The following is a 21,469-nucleotide window of genomic DNA, read 5'->3' as shown; positions in this document are numbered from 1 at the left end:
AGACCTGTGATAATTACCCCCCAATGAAGCCGGCGTGTGCCCGGCCCCACCGCCAAAAGATGCCACGCTCTCACACCGACACAGCTTATTAGCCCCTCCCTAATCAGCATCACTCCGGGGCCAAGCTACTAGACCAAAGCAAATAAAAATAAAATAAAGTAACCTGCCACTGGTAGGAGGGAGAGGTTCCTCCTGAGCCACAGCCTTGTGGAAGGGAGAAAAGCTTTGAGGCCTTTCCTTTCGGCTAATGAAATGCACAACAACACCCCACACTGCACTGAGCAACAAACACAGCTCCATTATTTGGAAAACAAATATGTTCTTTAGAGCTTCCTGGTTGTCAAACACCTTTTTGTTTAGCTCAACAACTAATCCACTTATCGGAGGATAAAGCTGCCAGTGAATCACCAGTATGATAAAAGCATGCACAAAATTAGCAAAAATTTGCCTATGGCTCCTGCACATTCAACAAACACCAGCTAAGAGAAAAATGATTCCTTTTTTTTTTTTTTTTTTTTTTTAATAACTGAGATCCCCAGGAGAGATTCTGTCAGATAGCGGCTTTTATTTTGCTTGCAATTTTTTTTCCCTCTCTCTCTCTCTCTTCCCATATAACCCAAGCACTGAGGCTGGGAGATGCTGGGAGCTGATATGAGATCCACGGAAATTGGCAGTATTTGAATAAGCAAGAGATGCAGCCGGGCAAAATTTTAATAAGTTGGGAGGTTTTTTTAAATAATAATAAAAAAAAAATAGCGCTCAGGTATTGGCTGCTTTCCCTAGGACCTCAGCACTGCTGGATGCTTGGCTGCTCATGGGGCTGTAACACCTATAGGATGCTGGATTTATCCTTCCCTGTTCTTCATTGTGTTTTGTAGCCCTTTGTGATTTTAGCCTCTCCGCATTCCTGCACGGTGCATCCACGTTAACTCCTGGATGCTCCCCATGGATGGGGAAACCGCTGCAGACAGGAGTCAGTAGTTTGCCAGGGCTGGGCAACGCTGCAAGTTTGCACACAGACATTAAACCACCGTCCCGTGCTTGAGCTCTTCCACTGAAACCTTTGGCAGGACCTTGCAGAGCATTGACTGGGTAAATGGGATTTACCTGCTCTCTGAAAGTCACTCAGCTACGTAAACCTTGGGAATTTCTCCAGCGTGGATGTGTGCAGAGATGAGACTTCCAGCGTTTCCAGACAGAGTTATAAACCCGTGTGTGAAAGATGGAGAGAGAGAAAAAAAGGGAAAGAGAACTCCTTCAACTTGGGCTCTAGCAAAAGACCTGTTCCAATAAGGACAAAATAAGTATCTCCATAGTCCATGGCGCAACAAAGAGTGATTCAGCTTTTCTGAGGTGTGACTCATTTTCTGAAGATCCCCATCTCTCTGCAGTCATCATATAGAGCATATAAGATGACTGACCTCTGATGGACGTGTGTTAGTTAAGAGGAATGAATTTGGGTCATATTCTCTCTTTGTTACCTTTAAATGACAACAGTCTGAAAGGGAGAATCTCCACAGCGTGACCACGCTGCCTTCAAGATTCCGGAAATCGTGCTACCAGAGCTGTTAGTGGTCAGGAACCAACGCAAGCTGACACACTTCGCAGCAGCCAGGCTTTGCACCACACAGAGCTCACAAACCTCGCCAGAGCCCACCTCCAAAGGCTCAAGTCAGCTCAGACGATGAGGATGCTCCCTTCATCCCAAATCCTTATTTTCCTGGACCTTATCAACCTCAGCTGGACATTTGCATCGCTGTAGATTAGCAAGAAGAGGCGGTTAGTTCAGAACTACACCACAGCAGCCAAACGAGGAGAACCGGGGTCTTTGAAGGTTTCTGACTGTACTTTCTACGCACACATCTTTACTTGAAAGTACTGTCACTGCGACGAGTGCTGGAGGTGAAGATCTGCAGCTGTTCCAGGCCACGGTCCCATTGCAAGAGCCTGAATGGAGGGAGCCTAATGCATTCCAATATTCTCCTCTTTTCCCCCCCAACCTTGCCTAGTTTTGAACGGGACCACAGCACACGATGACGGGAGCATTTAGGGGAGCTGGGAATTAATCAAGAGGCACCCACCTGTCAGGCTGGTATCTGGAACTAAACGGAAACACTTGCTAGTGCTTGACCTCTCGCCCTCCAGACAAGCCTTGAGTGGTTTGAGAAACCCTCTTGCAGGGACGGCAGCTCTGAGCCCCCGGGTGAAATAAAGCAAGGGGAACAGGCAAGGAGAGACACGGGAGCTGGCTTACGAGTGGTGGGGGAAGGAGGAAGAGGCTGTAGATGGTGGAGCTGATGGGGGGACTGGCAATCTTCTGGTGTAATGACGTGGACACGATGGGAAAAACCAAGGCACGCAGTGGGTTGGCCAACAGGCCAAGAGCAAGAGCTGTCTGCGGCTCAGTGCTGTAGGTAAAAGAGGCTGGATGGTAAAAGAGGCTGGATAGTAAAAGACACTGGAGATATTTAGAATCAAATATGCCCATGCCTTCCTCTATATCTCCTGGATGGGGTTTGTGTTGGGTGAGATATACTTGATACATCAGCGCGTGCTGATTAGCAGCCCAGCACATGTTTCAGTGTTAGATCATCCTTTCTTGTAGTTAATGGAGGCCAAAACTCTGTGCTGACGACCGTTCAAACAGCAAACCTAAGGCAATGCTAATTCTGCTAAACAGCAGAAGAAAGCCCTGCATGCATGCCAGGGGATTTTGAAATACCAATCTTAAGGTACAGGATTAAGATCTTAATTTTTAAAGAGAGGTGGGGCACTTGCTCTTTAAAATGCATGAACAGATTCTAAGCTGATGTGAAAGGGCTCGGCCGCTCTGGTAGCATTGACTTCAGACCCAGATGATGTGATCAGAAAGATGCCACCCGAGTTCTGACTTTCAGAGTTTCACTTCTAGGACTTCTGGGGTGTCTGTGTAAACACCTGTGAGAAGGGAAAGGACAAATTCTTCAGGAAAACCAGCCCTTTCCACCTACAGCAATACTGAAGAGAAGAGAGAATGGGACAGAGCAAGATCTGAGCGAATGGAGCAAAGGGCTTGGGACATCCTACGCCAGTGGCAGCACCCTATAAGTTCCCATACTTTAACAAGTGCAAGTCAGTTTGCCAGTCCGAAAGGCTCCGATGTTCCCAACAGGCATCTGTTAAACCTGCTTCCTCCTCATCTGAAATAAAAACCCTTCCTTCCCTTGGCAGCAGAAGTCACTCAAGCATTTAAAGTTACTGAGAACCTTAAGTCTTGTCTGTGAGAAATCTAAATATTGGGGGTTCGGTTCCGCTGGCGTCCCCTGGATCTATATGGTAGGGACAGAGTTTATACTAGAAACCTGCTGGAGGTGGAACACAGACCCAAAAAATTCTTTGCATGAAAGATGCCACTTTACAGATGGGCATAGAAATGAAGTAGGGAAAGGAGAATGGACATTCCTGGGCGCCGGGCAGAGACTAAGAGCTAAGGAAGCAGGTCAGAGGGAGGAATTTATTTGCGTTCTGAGTTATGAGCCTGTGGCCCGGGGACAGGAGCAGAAGGACAGAAGTGGCTGCTACAGAAACCAAGAAAACACTTTCTGCAGCTGGTCCCTGCTTTTTCTTCTCCATTGCTCCGAGCAGCGGTGACTAAAAGCCTCAGGGAGAGCTCAAAGCCTCTGGTGTTGTACAGAAACGTGCATTCCCTTGGGCGAAAAACCTGGAGCTACAGATTCTGCAGCGAGCAAGGCTTTTATGAAGTTTACGTAGGCAAAATCAGGAAACAGAGCACGGATCCAGCCAAGGATGCAAAAATGTCTGGGACACAGCAAGTAGCTGAACCAAACGTCCCAGGAATACCAGCCCTATCTGGCGCTGAAACCACCTTCCTCCCTGGGAGAGCAGAAATCACCGTGAAACCACGCCACAAACTAGGAAGGAGCAAATTCCTTTAGAAGTAGGCAGAAGCGTGTCCCTTTTTCCCTGCGATACCAGTGGCCACCTCCAGCCCGGCTCTCCTGCTTGGCTGACCTGCTCTCATCGCTGCTGCTCATTTTTAGGGAGCCCTGTGGCCTCCTCGAGAAGCGGTTCCCAGGCAGCCTGGGCATCGCCTCCTCCTCGCTGCAGCATGCGAGTCCCACAGCAGGAGTTGGTGGCCACATGGAGTGGCTCCTGCCCTGTCTGCCAGGCCGGAGAGCAGGGCACGGAGATGCTATTAGCAGCACGCGTGGCCCCGAGCTTCATTAGAGCTGGCAGACCCGTGCTCCTGACAGTGCTGCTGAATCCGGTGTTGGCTTTTAGGGTCGGGGAGACCCCATGTGGCTCCTAATTCGGGGCTGGATTTGTGCTCAGCTGCGCACTCTAATCGCTAATTAAAGGTTTGCCATCATCCTCCAGCAGCTGTTAGTGTCCTACAGGTCGATCCCCAAGCAACACTCTGCTGAGCCAGAGCCACCGATTGGAAAGTTCATTGGATGGGCAGTGTCCAACCCCCTCCCCAACCCACCCGGGTATTTATTTCCTCATCAGAAAAGGGCTGCAACATCAGACAATGCTCTGCTTTGCACCACCTTTTCTTCCCCCCTCCTTGCAGTCAGCCCCCAAATATTTCTTGCTTTTCCCCCTCTCATTCATTCTTTTTTTCTTTCTTTTCTTCCTTTTTTTTTTTTTTGTTTGAATGAAAAAAATGTTATTTTGTGCCTCCTGAGCCTTGCCGGCTGGGCTCGGCGTCTGTATCAGCTGGAGGAGCTTATGAGCCTCGTCTCCTCGGATTTAGACTGAAATTTTGATTTTCTGCCGCGCTCAGATAATGTGGAAATCCTGTTCCCCGATATTTACTGTTTATCAGCGCAGCACAGCGCAGTTCTGGGGGGAAGGGAATCTCTCCCTCCGTGTGTCCCCCCTCGCTCCCCTCCACCCCCCATCCTGCATGTTAATGGAGTTTGACTTCGGAGCAGACGCTACAACAATAGCCTAATTACGGCGAGCGGAGGGGAAGAGGAACTCCCTGGCAAAGAGGCTCCGCGCCGCTGGGACAAACTCTGATCCCTGTCCCCATCACCTCATCCTGCCAGGGATCACTAAGCCACCTACCCCTCTCTAGGCCAGCTCCTAAGCCAAGCTTTGTCACCTCAGCCAGACCCCAAGTCCCCTCCAGCTTTTTGAAGTTGAGGATGGGGAAGCGCAGGAGCAGGGTGAGCCAAGCCACCTCTGCTTCCCCCTGGCTCCTCACCTGGATTAAGTGGTCCTGCCTCGTGTGTCCAAGCCAGGTTGCCCTCAGCATCATGGTCTATGAGGCCACCTCCCTGTCCCTTTCACAGAAGGGCTGGAACTTGATGATCTTTAAGCTTTCTTCCAACCCTAAGCACTCTATGATTCTATGACCTTCAGAGATCATCTAGTCCAGCCCCCTGCCAAAGTAGGGTCACCCAGAGCAGGTTGGACAGGAACGCGTCTGGGGGGGTTTGAATATCTCCAAAGAAGGAGACTCCACACCCTCTCTGGGCAGCCTGTTCCAGGGCTCTGTCACCCCAAAGGGTGACAACGCATCGCGTTTGTCCCCATGTGTTTGGGGACCCCCTGACAGCCCAGCTGCAAGCACAGTCTCCTTCCAAGGCGTGTATCCTGCTTCTCCATGTGCCAACCCGCACGCCAAGTCCTGCATCCTCCAGTGAGGATTAGTGTTGCTGAGCCCTTGCAAACTCATTCCTGCAAGCAACCCGGAGGCGAGAAGGGAAAGGGGGGCGGGGGACACGACACTTCCCTGCGTAAGTGCCATGAACTAGGCAAGAAAAAATAAAACAATAATAAAAAAATCTGGGGCTCAGCAGCAGGGGAACAGCTCTAAGGACCACTTAAGTGGCCAGCGGTGCATAATGCCTCATTATTAATGAGACCTGCTGCCGATCCCTAAAAGGATTGGGTATTGTCAGATAAGGTACGGGGCTTTCTCTCGCCCCCCAGCCCCTTGCGGGGACGGCAGGCATTTCCCTGTGGTTGGGATTGAGCTGAATAATGTCCCGGCCACCTGCAAATGCGCTGGGCTTTCTCTGCAACTGCATAATTAGAGGCGGCGTTGGGGTAAAGCGGCAGGGTAACGCAGCGTATAGAAAGGAGGGAAAGAAAAATGGGAAAATGAGGGGATTTTATTAAAAAAAAAAAAGAAAAAGAAAAAAAGAGGGGGAAAGGAATGGAAAGGGAGACAGGAAACATGATAAAGCTCAGCCAGGCGCTCTCTGCTCGGCTGTTCTCTATGCAGCTTGGCTGTTGGCTGGCTCTTCTGGTTTAAAGTGACTCCGCTTCTTATGGAAACGGAGAGGCGGTATTAAAAAAAAAAAAAAAAAAAAAAACCAAGACACAGAGAGCTTCCTTATCTCATGGAGACAGTTGTCAGGAATCACTTTGACTGAGTCGTTTTGTCTCCATGCTTTTTTTCACTGTCAAGCAGGCCTCAGGACATGGATCAAAGGAGAGACGCCGAGCGCTCGCTGAAACTTCTGATCCCTTCTCGGTACAGACGCGCGAGTGGCAGACAGCTCTCCTCCACATCAAATGGAAGGAGAGAGGAGAGGGAGGAAGAAGGGAAGGGAGAGGGAGAAGAAAAGCTGGGAGAGAGACAGGGAGAGAGGAGGCTGTGAGGGGCTCTCTCTGCCGCTCTGGATCCCAGAGGAAAGACAGACAAGAGCAGCCTTTCCTTTCCCTCTTCCCCATTCCCCATCCCTCCAAGAGGGCAGCCGAAGGGAGGTGTGGGGCAAGCGGCAGCGCAGATACTTCCCATTCCCACAAACTAAGAGGGGAGCTCCCCACAGGGCCTGCCTCAACCCAGGCTTGGCCCCATGCATCAGTGGGTCCCAGACCAAGCTTTGCACTGAAGCAAGAGTCGTGGTGAGAGCTCCCACTGCCATGGGCTGCTCAGATATCCCTCTTTCAGCTCCGCGCTGGCTCGCTGGGTGAATTCCTACCCCAAAACAACCCCCTTGGTCTCAGCCTTGCCTTTTTCCCTTCAATCTCTTAAGCCAGTCCCTGTGATTTTCCTATATCTGCTTGGCGAGCAGCTCCCCACCCTTTTCCCTGTGTGGCTCACGATTCCCTTTCAGGTACTTATTCCCTGAAATAAGATCCCCCTCATCTCCAAACTGGATAGGCTTAAGGGCTGACTCCAGCTTACTGCAGCGAGCTAAGACCCTCTGCACCTTTGATCAATTTACCACTCACACCCCCCGGACCCTGCTAGGATTTCTGATCTTCAGCCCCCGCTGTAAATTGATCTCGTGCACGCCTGTCTGACGGAGGCGAGAGGCAGCATCTTGCAGCAGGAGGCCTCGCTGCACCCGTTGCCATCTTCCCTCGCCGCCACCACTGTGCGAGGCAGAAGCCCCCGTGTGGCATGCCCCCCCAACAATCTGATAGCCCCCCAACAATCTGATAGCCCCCCGTTATTGATCTGTTGCCCGTGCAGCTCTATCTCCTCTCCTTTGCTCTTCCCATGCTCCCCGTACACTACAGAAGCCCCCGCACAGCCCTGTAACCCCAAACTGCTAAAGCACGTATTGCACGGCCATATATTGCCCCCCCTCTGCACAAGGTGCATCAAGAAAGCCGGCAAGACAAATGCTCTGCAAGTGGAAGCAATACCTAAACTCCCTTCCACCTCTCACAAAAGACCAGAACAGCATCCCTTTAGGATACATCTCCCCCATAGCTTCCCCATATCAGCCCCTCCTGATGCTTCGTGCCCAACAGCTCTTCCAAGCAACCCTCCGGGATGCTCCAGAGAGGGACACAGCCCCCCCAAGTCCTTCCCTGTCCTCTCAGCCCCACACGTCCTGCTTGCAGCCTTTGCCCCAAGATGCTGCGATCCGTCCATCAGTGATGCCAGCAGCTGGCTGGCTTTGGGATGGGAGGGAAGGCATGCTTCCGCTGTCATTAGCACACGTAGATGGCGGAGCAAACAGAAAATAAAGCGTTCTGTATAATGACCCCTTTCAAAATGCATCCATCAGCCCTGGGAAAGCTGGAGGTCACGGCATATTCCCCTAACACGGAACTATGTGAGCAACGCACAACCCTGCGTCCACCCTTCAGCACAGCGTTTCCTGAGCTGGGGCAGGCTGAGGCTCAGGAGGAGAGCCATGGACCTGCGGATACCTGCAACACGCTCCCACCTCCCCTCCCAGCACCGTATCTCCGCTGTTCTCTCACACCCACTGAAGTTAACACACTTTCCACAACCCCTCTTTGTGGGAAAAAAGAAGGGGGCAGGTTGGGGTTAGCGCCTGATCCATTGCAAAGGACGTTGCTGGAGATTTTTCCTATCCTACGTGGGTTTTCACAGCCAGGGCACAGCTGGAGCACAGCTGTCCATCCCTGTTAGATTTTAACAGGCACACACAAAGCCTGGGCACACACACTGGTGTGCACACACAGAATGTGCACGCAGGACATCGATGCCCTTGTGCATACAGGCGTGCAAGAGCACGCATGCATGCCCCTGCCTCTGAATCCTAATTATTCCTTTTACTGCATTCCTCCCTTTTAAGCTTCCCCTCTATCTCACATCCCTCATTCCAGGGCTGCCTTTCCCCGCTGCGGTCCCTTGATTCCTCTGGCAGCTCAGCACCAGCTCCCCAGTCCCTGGGTTATTGCAGCTCTTCGAGCCACGCGGCGAAACACTCGCCTCCGAATGCCAGAGGTCGCTGAGAAATGCCTGTCACCAGGCTGGATGCTGTATTAATTGCTAATCTCTCATTTTCTCTATCTGCCCTGCCTGCCTTGTCTCGAGTTCCCTTATTAATCATAAAGCAGGGCAAATCCTGCATTTGAATTCTCCAAGTCTGTGTCTGCCGGCCAAGTCCCTCTTACACTCCCTGGTGTGGAAAAGAGATGGGACCCAGAGGAGAGGTGTTTTGGGCTGTTTCACCAGTCCTGTCCAGATTCCAGCAGGAATTACAGCCTCTGCGACGCCTCTTCCACCCACCCAGCTTCAGCTTTGCTCCCACCACCCCATCAGCAGGCAGCGAGGTCTGGGTGGGAAGGGATATTTAAAGATTTTTGGGTACAGATTTCCACGTCTTAGCCCTGGGTGTCTTAAATAAGTGCTCCCTGCTCTGACATCTGAGGGCTTATCAGACACTTTCACACCTCCCTGCATTTCTTCTTCCTGCTGTCACTGGTCTTGTCATTCTCCTCAGGTTTTTTCTCCTGTATTTCTCCTCCTATTTTCTCCTTATTCCCCTTCCCCAATTATCTATTTCTGATACTTGAGTTTACAAATACTGCAGTACCGCAGGGGTTGATCCTGGACCCACCAAAGGTAATGACAAAACGCCTATCAACTTCAAGGCTCAGGAACCAACTGCTCTGAAATCCTTCAGTGCTTCTAATATTTTAATATCGCAGTAATACACAGAGAGAACAATGTCTGGCGTGGAAATCACATAAGAAACAAACCAAATCGGTGCCACCCAGAGTTGGGGTTAAGGCGATAAGATGCTGCCTTATTTGTTTCTGATCAGTTTTCAATAGGACCTGAGCATCCCAATCAATCGAGGAAAGCTATGAAACCACAAGATTGACAGAAAGCGATTTAACCCCTCAGATCGGAATTTCCCCCTTCCCACCCGACTCCTTTGCTCGCAGAAACAGAGTCATTAGGAATCAGGCAAATAAATACGGATCCATTTTCACACGAGAAAAATGTTCCATTCTCCCCTTTTCCCGTTGCTGGGAGCAGAGGCGCCTAATTGACAAGAGCAGATGGGCTTTGTTTGGTTAAATAAAAAAAAAAAAAAAAAAAAAAAAAGAAAGAAAGAAAGAAAGAAACTTTAGTGGAAAAACTACCAGCTTTCCTGGGACACACAGGTTAAAAGTTGAGAGAGATGGAGCTGCATTTGACACCAAGCAAGAGAAAACACCAACGCAGTCTCAGCAGAGCCAGTTTCTCCCAGAGAGAAACCTGGAGCTCCCATTGCCCCCCTTTCCATTCCCCTGGCAAAAAAAAAAAAAAAAAGGACACGGATTTTAGCACGTGTTCACCTCCTCCTCCTCCTCCAAAAATCCTGCGTGCCATTTGCCACAAGGTCGTGGGGAGGCTGGAGACCGCTCCCTGAGAAAGAACCAGGGTGCGAGGAATAATTGTGACTCAGGAAAGGGACAGCCGCCACTTCCTGAAGGGCAGATACTTCGTTTGAGGGAATCACGGTTCTCTAGAGAGACGGGGCTGCAGGGGGAATGCGGAGGAGGCAGTCCGGAGGGAAAAGAACAGAGACCACAAGGAAAAAAAAAGCAGGAGTGGAAAAGGAGGTTAAGAGAAAGGGGAAGGAGTGATGGAAAAGGAGGTAGAGGAACCCAGGAGGCAAGGTTAAAAAAAACCCCTCGTGTGGGGTGGCACCCAAGAGCGGCAGAGGTTAAAGAATATTAGAAGAACATGTTCCTACACTAAGATAAGCCGGAGAAATGAATCCTTATCCATCCAAAACCAACCCTTTAAAATTCGAGCGAGAGAAGGGTCTCCTTTCAGGGAAACGGGGAATCCTTAATGCTTCCTCCCTCAGCAACTGTAATGCCAGGATGTTCCCAATCTGCTTTGAGGGATGGAAAGATTAAGAATAATAAAAAAATTGCAATAAAATATGTGTGAACGAGGGGGTAATTGTGGACAAATGCAGCATTCAAATTCATTTTTCAGCTCTTTTACACACCATTTCAATCTTATTTTCTGCTTGTTAATGAGATCTTGTTGGTTGGGGTGGGCACGGCTGCCCAGTATCGCTTGGGTAATTGCACATAATTTTCTCTCTACTAGTGATTTGCATCAGATTTTTTTTTTCTAATTCTTTGCTATTTAAACCCCCTCCTCCCTTTCCCCCTCCCCCCCCAAATCTCACCCTCTCCTCCCCCTTTTTCTTCCCCTCCCCTTCTCCTGGCCCAGCAAGACTCATTTTGAATGCTTATTATAGGCACAGTGTCTCCGACAAAAAAAAAAAAAAAAAAGGAAAAAAAGAAAAAAAAAAAAAAAGGAAGCAGACAGAAGGGATCCGTGTGACTGAAGGAAGGAGCTCTGTCTCGCTGGAGCCAGACACCGCGATGCCGGCTCCCCTCTCGCCAGCTAACATTGTGTCCTTCCCAATTGCCAGGTTTCTCCCCTTAAAAAAAGGGCTCAGCTGGCTCTTCTCACGCTTCTGCCAGGATCAGCGTGCTCCTGACAGGGATTCAGATGATCTCTAATCCCACCCCAGTGAGGCTGAGGAAAACGTTACCCTGGACGGTGGAAGAGACTGGAGCCCTGGGACGATGTCAGGAAAACCAAACCTGTGCTACGGTTCTGCAGACTGAGAAGGTCCCTGAGTTTAGAGTGTAAATCTGTGGGCAGAGCCTGACCTGGGCCTCAAGTGCCCCTCCAGGAACACTATCAAAAAATGGTGATAAACCAGAAACTGTAAAATCTGTCTCCAACCTTCAGATGCTGCCATTACTCTGGGAATGAATTTGCTCACGGAGCCAAAAAAGCCACCGAAATTCCTGAGAAAATTAAAGCAATAAATATGAGATGGTGAACAAGTTTCTCTTGGCTCTTCGTATTTCTGGAATTGTCTTAATCTCTGGGTGATCCTGTGGGTTTGTTAAAAGATTCAAAGGTCTCAGAAATAACACGTTATGAAAGTATAGGAAGCGCCTGACTTAACTATACCTTAATACGTTCCCCAGCTAGACAGGGGCCGTCTGCAACAAACTAATGATCTTTTGCTTTTAATAAACCCTTGCAAGACCTCATCCACGCTACAGTGAACGGTCAGACACATTTAAGGTACAGGCCTGGATCTAAAAGGGCAGCAGAAATTTTAGGAAGCAAAGCAGCGGGCAAAATCCTCCTAAAAAACCATGAAGACATTTTAAAAGGCAGAAGAGATGTGCTAGAGGTGAAAGCAGCCCAGAATACAATATGACGCTACTTCTTTGCTGTTTGAAAAACACCCAGGGAATTTCCCATCATTGCAAACGGCAGAGGTGCAGTCAAACATCTCTCTCACTTTTCTCTTTATGTTGACTTGTAATGTGCTGCTTAATTCACTTAATTTCCTCCCACCTCAGCCCGCACTGTAGCGTACCCATTTCTGGAAGCGCTGTCAGATGCTGATCTGGACTGAATACTGAGTTTACTGTTATATCGAGCTATTTCTCACAAGCCTTACCCCCGCCACAGTAAGGGCGATACTCGGCTAGTGCAGGTCTGAGCTTCAAACCCGATGGATGCAAAGTTTCTTCCCAATGCCGCTGTGAAGCACGACCGGGCTAAGGCTGTCTTGGTACCTGGCCTTCTTCTAGCTGAGGTTGACAGATATCCTTAAATAAAAGGGAAATGATTCCTCTGTGGGACAAAAATGAGTTGGAAATATTTACAGTGTATTTATGAAATCCCAACTACCCACGCACACACTTGGTTTACAACCCACTCTTGTGAGAAATGATGAGACCAAAGCTCCAGGGCCAGAAATCACACTCTGTATGACCACTAACTGCTTACTCAGTCTTCATATTTAACTTTGCTTTGGGTCTCTGTATCTTTGCTAAGTTTTGACACAGGCATTAACGTCAGCCTGGAGGCACTGAGTCAGGCCAGCTGAACCTGTGACGGCTGCTGCTAACCCACAGGACCTTCACGGAGCGACGGGGACCTCGCTGCTGCACATTCAGTCTCCCCAGTACTGAGCTACCTTCTGATAACCCATGCCCGCCGAAGCCACCCAGTGCATCCTGACAGATGGAAGGCGACGCATCTGGCTGCAGCTGGGCAGCCTGTGAAGTTTGCCTTCTTCAACAGGCAACACTCGGAGCAAGATCTCTCTCCTACAAAGGGTGTCCCAGCATGAAACCATCACAAATCACTGCTCGGGTTACCCTGCGGACTCTCACCAAGGTCTAGGAAGGAGTATGACATGAGAGACCATGCTGGGTGGTGGTTTAATCACCTAGGACCATCCTTTGCGCAACCAAGTGAGTGCTCTTGTATGAAGTGTCACAAAAACTCATCATCATGGGATGAAGTAGCTGAAGACAAAAATTCCCAGCTGACCCTCTCACTCCTCGGCAGTCTCAGGGCTGGAATAGAGGCAGAACAGCCTCTACGCTGGGGAAACTGCATGGGAAAAGCTTTAGAGATCCAGCAGCAGAGCTGGACAGGTACAAGGCTGGAAAACAAGACAAAATGTGGCCATTTCCCACGCAAAGTGTGGGTAAAATTTTCAGCAGTGTCTGCTCCTTCTGTCAGGAGGGGGAGGACTAAAGTGCGTGTGTGCGTGGGGGGACCAAGGCCGCAGAGGCCAAACGTAATCCCCTTCTCTCTGTTGTGAGAATGGAAATGCCATGCTTCTCCTCTAGAATTTCAGCTGCCAGCATCGAGCCCGTCTGGTGGATTCTGGCCGGGACACCCAATCCCGGGGTAACTGGATAGCGTGGCGAGCGGCGGCAAATGCTGGGAGCTCTCAGCCAGGCTGGCCCCCACCTCCTTGTCTAAACTGCAAAGAAATCTCCCTCCTGCTGCTGCTAAGGGAGGAAACCAGAGAACTGTCTGTTTGCAGCTCAGACGAATTGCCATAATTTTAAGTTCCCAATTTACTTTTTTTTCTATCTCCTGAACTCCCTCCTTCCCTGTAGTTGGTATTTACCCCTGCAGAGAGCAACCAGATACCACAGATAGCTGGACAGGAGGATGAGAGGGTTGAGGGGTGATGGGTTTTACCTGTTATGCCATGGAATAGCTGAATTATGCACAAATAAGTTATGCAGAGTGTCCTATATTGAGACCTCACAAAGCTTTTACCCACCCTGCTATGTAAAAGAGGACATTTCTCTGAGTTCCCATTTATGCTGTTAGGAGTATTTCTTGCATCCTTCCACTAGGAACAGCAGAGGGCTTAGAAAGGCAGGAAGGTAGCGAGATAAGTAAATATAAAGCAGTCATAAAATAACCTGGGTTAGCCTTTCCATGCACAAAAGAAATAGAAGAATTTATATGCTGATAGCTTGGCCCTCACATGATTAAAAGCATTAGGAAAATGGGAATCTCCCCTTCTTGGGGGTGCAAAGCTCTCTTTTCTTCAGGACTGCCAGATAATGTATCCTCTCTTTCCCATACAAAGGGCTTATTGGCTCAGGACTCTATCTTCCCCCAGCTTGAGCCTGGGGGCAGGGTAATTTGGGAGAGGGATAAGCACAGAAAAAGCGTTGGTCTGGTCATTTCAATGAGCCTCTGATTTAGTGAGCGGGACTAGTAAGTAGATGATGAAGCTACAGAAATGGAAATTGCATGATGGACTTGTATATGCCTAGTGCTTCTGCAGCTTATCACGTGGATCTCATCCTTAACTTATTCTATGGGTGCTAAATTGCACTTGTGATAATCTGAATTAATCACGTGCCCTGGACCATCTAACCTGCAGTCTGCCTTTGAATTCCATATTATGTGCTCATCTCCCAAGCCCAGTGCTATTAGAAATCCCTTGTCAGAAAGATGTCTCCCTATTTCCCCCACAAATTACACTCTTTGAGGCAATATTCAGCCTCATGCCAGTCACACTTCTACATTTTCTATCTTATGACCATTCAAAGCTAGAAGTGAGATTTTTATACCATTTCAGAGAAGCTGCAAAATTTCCCTCTTTCCATTGACACTCAATGTTTGTTTTCACACTCGAGAGATCACAAGCTATTGGACCTTAAAATCTATATACCTCTCTGATGTCCCTGCTTATTGGACTCCTCTCTAAACAGTTGTAGCCTTTTCATTTCAGATGCCTACCTAATTTCTCCTTGTAGTTTCAAATTATTCTGCGCTTCCTGTCTTAAATAGTGTTACTGGCCGCTCTTGAAACAACTGCTGTAGTGCACTTCGTGTGTCTCCGTATTTCACAAGTGACTGAGAGCAAAAGTAAAACTCATTTGGTACCCCTCCAGGATGGCAAGCACCACATGAATACAGGTCCTTGCAAGTTAGTTTTCAGCGTACAATATGTGCCTTGTTCCGCTTAAAAGTAAATATGCAGTTGGAAAACAGATTACATCATGTAAATCAAAGAGAAGGTTAAAGGCTCTAACGAGGTGACAGAAAATTAGAATTCTTATCTGAAGATAGTGGTAGAGAGGGTGGGCTGTACTCTCAGGTGGCAAACATCCTGGCATCTCCCCTGATTTCGGTGGAGCCCACCAGCTGAGAACATGTCTTCTCCCATAGAACATGTATAGCGCAAGCTCTGCTCTCTCTCAACCCGCTAATGATGGAGGCTTTGACCTCTCTACACTGCTGAGGCTTGTTTCTCTGTCACATGTGGCACTGAAAAGCCACACACACAACTGGCAGCGGTCTGATCAAACCTGGGAGGGGGCCCTTTGGAAGGCAGCCAAGCTGATGTTCGGAGCACAGGTCCCAGAGTCAGCTCATGGGTGCTCTATTCTGAGCTCAAGCAGGGATTTTAAAATCAAGGGTTTATGACGTAGCTGTTGCCTGGTAAACTTAAAACACACATGCTCCATTCTTTTACACAAACAGATGCGTGTGAAATGTACCTTTCCTCCTTTAAAGCTTACCTACACCTCTCCTTCTGTCCTTGTGGAAAGCATTAACAGAATTGTTTATGTGACAATTAGTTTCTCAAAACTAAATCCCAGATCTACATCCCTGTGTTTTGAGGAAGCTCAGATCCATGGCACTTTCATAAGGGCTTTCCATGACTGGGACAAACTGGCTTCAGCTAATCTCTAAATCAGTCACCCACAAATCATTAAACACTTCTCAAGAGAGCCCGCAAACAGTAACTAAAAACGTCAAGCGTGCTGTCATTGGGCTAAAATCCACATCGAAGGGCCCATGCCTGCACTGGAATCGTTTTGGAGGGTTGAGAAGACAAACACCGATGCCCTAGGTCCTGGTGTTTGTGATTACAGCGAGCTAACCTGAACGTGGGAACTAACAGGATACAAATGCTCTGGCAGCAGAGTGCTGAGCTCAGGACAGAGATACTGCCGATAAACAAATTAACTAATTGCTTTAACTAAGCTGCCTCCAAGAATTCGTGACAATAATAATGACTGCCTTGTTAACCATAATACACTGTGGTAGCCTGAAGCTTGCCCTGCTCTCAGAGGATCTGGACCAGCCAAATACTCTCAGCCAAAGGAAGAGAATGGAAGCGGGTCACATACCTGTGGGGAGAGGCCATTGCTAACAGGATTCATGTGGTTGGCAGGAGCCGCAGCGTTCATGAAACTGTCCGAGTAGCTGGAGAAGCTGTGTCGGGCCCCGTAGGCAGAGCCGGTGTCGGCGGCGGCGGCCGCAGCGAGCCCTCCCTGGTGCATGGTGGACGGCGGCAGGGGCTGGGGTCTGTGTACGGTGCTTCCCCCGTCTGTGGAGAGAGTGTTCAGGGGTAAACGGTCGTGGGGTGTTACAGCAGGGACTGAAAAGTGTGGCTTGATGGTTTGGCTACCCTGATCTCAGCTTCTGGGTCCCACCACCTCTGTGCTCCGTGTGAACTTACGCGTTTCATGTGACAGTTTATGCACAGTACAAAATATGCAAACCTGGGATGAAATATCTGAATTTTCTCTTAATCTTCTCTCAGACCAAAGCCGTAAATTCCTTTGTAAAGGCCAAGGCCAAAACTAAATGGAATTAGCAATATTCCTTCCATTGAACCGCAGTATGGAGTTTTATCCAGAATAAAGGATCGTCTATATGATACTCACTTTATAATGAGGTGCTCATTGTTTCAAAACTAAACAGAACTACAGACATGAGACACATTGACACAGCAGAAAGGACCATGAGACAGAGAAGAAAACTGTGGAGTTCCCATTGACCTGAGAAAAAACCTGGTCTTCTCTACTAAAGGAAAACCATCTATGTATTACAAGAGCCTTAGCGGGATGTCGTGAATTGGAAATGGAAGGGACGATGGGATGAGAACATCATCCATTGCCCATCTCCAGGTGGGTCTGGAGCACAAGTCTTGTGAGGAGAGGCTGAGGGAGCTGGGGGTGTTCAGCCTGGAGAAAAGGAGGCTGAGGGGAGACCTTCTCGCTCTCTACAACTCCCTGAAAGGAGGGGGTAGCCAGGAGGGGTCGGTCTCTTCTCCCAAGTCACAGGTGATAGGACAAGAGGAAACGGCCTCAAGTTGCACCAGGGGAGGTTCAGATTGGATATTAGGAAAAATTTTTCCACTGAAAGGGTTATTAAGCCTTGGAATGGGCTGCCCAGGGAAGTGGTGGAGTCTCCATCCCTGGAGGTATTTAAGAGACGGGTTGATATAGAGTTTAGAGACATGGTTTAGTGATGTTTTTTATCAGAGTTAGGTTGATGGTTGGACTAGATGAAAGGTCCCTTCCAACCTGGACAATTTCATGATTCTATGATTCTATGATGTGGAAGGGACGATGAGATGACATAGGGCAAGAGAAGAGGAGCAGCGCAGGCAAACGGGTGCTCACCTTGGGAAATGGTGGTTGTTGGGTAGGTGGAGTCTGGCAGCTGGTACGGGGGCAGAGTGGGCATTCCTGTCGGTGGGAAGCCCCCCGGCAGCAGATGGTTGAATGCTGCAAGTTGGTTCGCTCCCGCCTGTTTGCGCCATCTCGCTCTTCGGTTGCTGAACCACACCTGACGGGGAGAGGAAAGAGCACACGTGACTCTGAGCTGCTGTCCCATCTCACCTGGGCTGCTGGAGGACACACATCCTGAATTACAGCACTGGCCAAAAATAGGTTCAAGTCGCTGCCTGACACAGACTTTGTGAGTATTCACCTCCATTCCCTTTCTCCCAGATGATAATACCACTGTCTCTTGGGTGAGACATGCATTTAAAATTGGTAAAAATACTACTAAGAGAGTGGGAGGGTGCTATCAACAGCAGGGTGAGATGGAGAGGAGTAATTTAGCTTGTGTATTCCGAGAGAGTCCATACCAAATAGATGCATTGCTACCACCTGGCCATTCTGCCTTGTTATCTGACAACTATGTGAATTATGCCGAAGGATTAAGTACCATAATAGCAACACGGCTGCACTGTTAGGAGGGATAAATAGACAGATTAGCATCATGGTTTCTATGTTAGACAAGCTAAATAGATAGAACCAGACCGGAGGGAATACAGGGTTTTCTTAGCTTCGCTAGCAAATCACTGTTGTCTGTATGCTAAGACATGCTCCCCTTGCAAGAGGCACTGCAGCGTGCACTAGAATTGTACTGCAGCCAATTTAAATCTCTGTGCATTAAAATAAACCCAGTACTAATGCACGGGCAAAGCTGGGCTCGTGTTTCCTACAGTGCTAGTTTACCTGCAAGACTCAGGGGGAGATTTTTCTAAACGCATTTGTCTGCCCTGATGTGTTTTATCGTGGGCAATCTCCCTTCTGCATAGTGGAAAGGGCTTCTCAAGCTGTCTCTTGGGCTTGGTTTACTTCATTTAATCAGAGAGGCTCTCAGGCCCGATCCCTGTTTGGGGTTCACAAGTATGCGGATAAGCTTTCAAGCCAGATGAGAATGCAGCTGCTGGACTTTGTGAGGCCTAAAGGGCTAGAAAACACGATTAAATTTCACAGCAACAAGAAAAAATGGAGGAAAAATCAAGAGTGTAAAGCATTCCGGGGGAAAAAAATCCTCCATCAGGCTTCCAAGCTGCTCAACGTCAGATCAGAAGCTGGGGTTACAAGGGTTTGAGGCACTGCGGTCCAAACTGTCCCCCACATCTCGTGAACCAAAATAAAACTCTCTGCCCCAAACACAGCAGAACCTTAGTCCGATGCGCTCTGCACTTCAGCCATGACCCAAATCTCAAAGTGGGTGTCTTTTTGGCCTTTAAATTGAGTCCTCCTGTAAATGGTCACTTCTTAGTTTGCCTTTTTCTTACTGGCACCTGTGGGTACGTATAATTCACTCAGCATGACCAGGAAAACGTGTTTTCACTGAGAGTTGCCTACTTAATGGAGTGCTGGCTCTCAGTCCACATGGTGGTGGACACAGTGCTTGCTGCAAAAACAAGCATGCACTGAGCTTCACACACAAATTTCTGTGAGGTTCTCTGGATCCCAGTCTATTATTGCTCTTTCTCTATGTCACGCATCTACTACTGCACCGCGGAAAGAGTTTGATTAAAACCTGCTAATGATAGTTGCGTGTGACCTGTAGTCCAGGGCAGTCTCCTTCACTTCTCGCTGTTATTTACATCCATGTGCAGTGAAAACAAACAAACAAACAAACAAAAAAGCAGCCCCATTTTCTTTGGAAGAGCTGGTCTAAATTAAACCCTCGGAAATGTATACAGTGCTGATGTCAGGTCCTTGGCACCAAACGCATCTTTTTACAGACCTGTTCCTACTGCGCTGCACTACTGGCTGAAGCAGCATAACCTCTTAGCACCTTCCAAAAGCGTGACAGAAATAGGTCAGCTTACATCCGATCTGCATTGAGCAACAACGTCCATGCAGGTCAGAATCTCTGTGCCCGTTTCTGGCACCAAAAGTCGCTAGCAAAATCTAGGGCAGAGTTAAGGAGAGAGAAGTGAACGAACATTAAGGTCCGTAGAACTTTACAACCCTTTTATACAGTCCAATTCGTAGCACAGTTTCTAGGAGCAACACAAATTAATAAATAACCTTTTGTTTGCCCTGATCATGGAAAGAGGACGGTCCTGGCCCCTTCTCATGCATGTATGTATAATTCATGCTTTGAATTAGGGATACAGAACTTGGCTCCTTCTCTTACATCATTTGCTTCCGCTTTCAACACTTAAGGACATCAAACCTGTCTGAATATTTCTGAATATGGAGATAAATAACCTTCTCTCTTCAGAGAAAAAGGCCCAGTCCCAGGCTGGAGGAGCTTCCACTCCAAAAAAAAAAAAAGACCTCAATGCTATGGAGAGCATATAAAATTCAAATAACTGAAGAGCAAACATAACCAAACAGCTATGAATCCAGGAATCGAAAAGGAAAGAGAAATCGAACTCCAAGAAAGTAAAAGCCACTCCAGTGATTTCTGACACTTTCCTGACATCGCAAAGGGTGGGAAAGTTCCTTTTTTATAACCAAGAGCCAGATGCTGGCAAATCCACTCAGGATTAGAAGTTCAGGAGAAACATGTGGAGTGAAATGGTCTAGTAGGGAGACACGTTTCTACATCAACATCCCCACAAGCACTCGGCTGCCCCGCGGTGGTTTGTCAGTTGGCTTGGCTGACGTATGATCGAAACACAACTTTGAAAAGAAGATTTGTGTTGTCTTTTATTGCACCAGGTGAGGTTATCGCTGTCCGTGCACCGACACACACGTTTGCATCCTTTGTTCGGAATTAAAATTCACACATGTGTGAACGGCTCCTCCCATCTTGCTTCTCCACATCCCGTTAGGAGTGTGTAGTTCCTATATTTTTAAGGGAGATAAAAGGATATTGTAGACCCTTTTACGAGCAGGTCAATCAAAAAATACCTGGGCATGGGCCATTCTTGGGGTGTCTTGCAACTTTCAAGACGGTGGACTATCGCCAGAGAATGAAAGTCAGTTCTTAATTATGCTACAGGCTCCTTCTGTGACTTCGGGAAAGCTATTGCTTTTCTGATTTGAAGTCAATGGAAATATTGGTGCATTCAACAAATTTAAGTCCTTATACAACCCACGCATCAGATCACCACCTCTAAACTGAGGATAAAACCCACATTTTCTTACATTTTGGTTTATTTCAACAATAAGCCATCTGAGCTAGAAGCTCTCTTTAACTGCCAGTAGGCACCGTACCCAGCGCAGCAAGATCTCTGTCTTGGCTGGAGCATCACAGCAAAACAAATAATAAACGATAATAATAGTAAATACACACGCACCATAACAGTAAATACACACGCACCAAATGAGATTCACAACTACACGCTTAAACGAAGTGCTTCCTAACAGAGCCTGGCTGGAGAATCCAGCCACAAATACACTGAAATCTTCCACAAAGAAATTGATAGGATTTATCTTCCCGTGCAGAGGAAGGGACATTTCATGGCCCAAACAGGTTGATTCTGCCCCTTATTTATAACCCACAGAAAAAAAAAAAAAAAAAAAGGATACATTCCAGCTAATGACGTTAGCAATTCTTTCCCTTCCCCCGCCTTAAAGGTGGCTCAGGCCTTTATGCTTATAAATCATTTTATTGGTAGTTAAAATATAGAGGCTAGAGCATCTAGCTGTAATGCGAGGCGCACTTCAAAGGGAACCTGCTTTCATTTCACAACAGTTAAGGTTTTATCAGCCACTAAAGATTCCCCCTGCCAGAGGATCCTGTTACACCATGTTAAGCCTGGGGTGAAGGCTACGGCTGCTAAAACCAGACTGGCGGGAAGAAGAGGAGGAAGAGGAGGAAGTTTTGAAGCTGCTGGTCTGCCTATGGAGACGTTGTTCTAGAGGCTGCTGGGGCTGGATCACACCACTAGAGTTTTATGCTGGGCCAAACGTAGCCAGCCCTTGGGAA

General features: G+C 48.2%; 1 protein-coding gene across 4 annotated transcripts in view; it reads right to left on the bottom strand.

Annotated features, from left to right (window-relative positions):
• Positions 1 to 21,469, bottom strand: part of PAX7 (paired box 7) — a 103,862-nt gene that overhangs the window by 20,785 nt on the left and 61,608 nt on the right. For all 4 annotated transcript variants that reach the window (XM_074161509.1, XM_074161508.1, XM_074161512.1 and 1 more), the window contains exons 6-7: positions 17,458 to 17,623; positions 16,177 to 16,376 (exon numbers count right to left, since the gene is read on the bottom strand). In XM_074161509.1, coding sequence (XP_074017610.1) covers positions 16,177 to 16,376; positions 17,458 to 17,623 — 366 coding nt within the window. The remainder of the gene's footprint in view (positions 1 to 16,176; positions 16,377 to 17,457; positions 17,624 to 21,469) is intronic.

Source organism: Numenius arquata, chromosome 20, assembly GCF_964106895.1.
Source record: "Numenius arquata chromosome 20, bNumArq3.hap1.1, whole genome shotgun sequence".
Taxonomy (NCBI): Eukaryota; Metazoa; Chordata; class Aves; order Charadriiformes; family Scolopacidae; genus Numenius; species Numenius arquata.
The sequence above is the reverse complement of the archived record's forward strand: the minus strand, read 5'-3'. Positions and strand labels throughout refer to the sequence as shown.